General features: G+C 62.6%; 1 protein-coding gene across 2 annotated transcripts in view; it reads left to right on the top strand.

The window, feature by feature from the left end:
• The first annotated feature begins 225 nt into the window (after positions 1-225).
• Positions 226-1014, top strand: part of CD83 (CD83 molecule) — a 20811-nt gene continuing 20022 nt past the window's right edge. For both annotated transcript variants that reach the window (XM_011362875.2, XM_011362874.2), the window contains exons 1-2: positions 226-272; positions 392-507. In XM_011362875.2, coding sequence (XP_011361177.1) covers positions 236-272; positions 392-507 — 153 coding nt within the window. In that variant the 5' untranslated portion in view covers positions 226-235. The remainder of the gene's footprint in view (positions 273-391; positions 508-1014) is intronic.

Genomic DNA, 1014 nt, shown 5'->3' with positions numbered 1-1014 from the left:
CAGGTAGCCTCAGCGACGCGCTGGGGCGTGGACGCATGTGGGCGGGGGCGGAACGGGGCGGGTGCCGGGGGCCCGGACGGGGACGCCCCGCAGCGGCTGGCTCCGGGAGGGCGCACCGCCTGCTTTCGCCGCGCGCCAGGGATTCCCCTGGGCCGGCGCCCGGGGAAGTCCCTGTGCGCGCGGGTACAAGAGCGCTGCGCCGCGCCAGCGCGCCACAGGCCGGCAGCCTCCAGCCATGTCGCGCGGCCTCCAGCTCCTGCTCCTGAGCTGCGGTAGGGCCCGAGATCCTCTGTCGCCCCCTGCCTCCCTCCCAGATGCCCCCTACCCCCGTCTTCCTGCTGACACTCCCTTTCCTCGCTTGCTCACGCCGCTGTTTCTCTCCCTCTTGCAGCCTGCAGCCTGGCGCCCGCAACGTGGGAAGTGACGGTGGCTTGTTCAGAGGATGTGGACTTGCCATGTACCGCACCCCGGAACCCGCGGGTCTCCTACACGGTCTCCTGGGCCAAGGTAAGCGAGCTGGGGTTTGGTCGGCTCAATTAGAGGCAGCGGGAATCGCCTGACTTCGGCCGGCGACCTTATGTGGCGTCTCTAGCAGCTGAACTCCAAGTAACCAGTCTTCCAACACTCCTCCCTCACCCTCGCCCCTACCCAGATAGGTACACGGCAGATAGGTACCTCGCCCGCATCCAGATAGGTAAACGGCAGACTTAGATTTGTTCCCGAGGACCTCAATCATCTCCTGCCGTTAAAGGTTGCCAGAGGCGAATGACCCATATAAGACGTTTTGGAAGGGCAGAGAACCTCTGTGGGTGAATTCTGGAGGCCACCTGTGGTTGTGGCCAGCAAGCCAGGGAAAAAGCAGCTAGGGCAGATTCAGACACTGGACAGGAGGATTTCTGATTTGGGGTATTTTGTGACTGTGATGCCCATCAATTTGGCGGTGGGGGTGGTGGTGATGGACAATTTGAAAGGAAGGACTGAGAAAAAGACGCAATTTCGGCTTGCTTCTTGGGT

Source organism: Pteropus vampyrus, unplaced genomic scaffold (assembly GCF_000151845.1).
Source record: "Pteropus vampyrus isolate Shadow unplaced genomic scaffold, Pvam_2.0 Scaffold80, whole genome shotgun sequence".
Taxonomy (NCBI): Eukaryota; Metazoa; Chordata; class Mammalia; order Chiroptera; family Pteropodidae; genus Pteropus; species Pteropus vampyrus.
The sequence above is the reverse complement of the archived record's forward strand: the minus strand, read 5'-3'. Positions and strand labels throughout refer to the sequence as shown.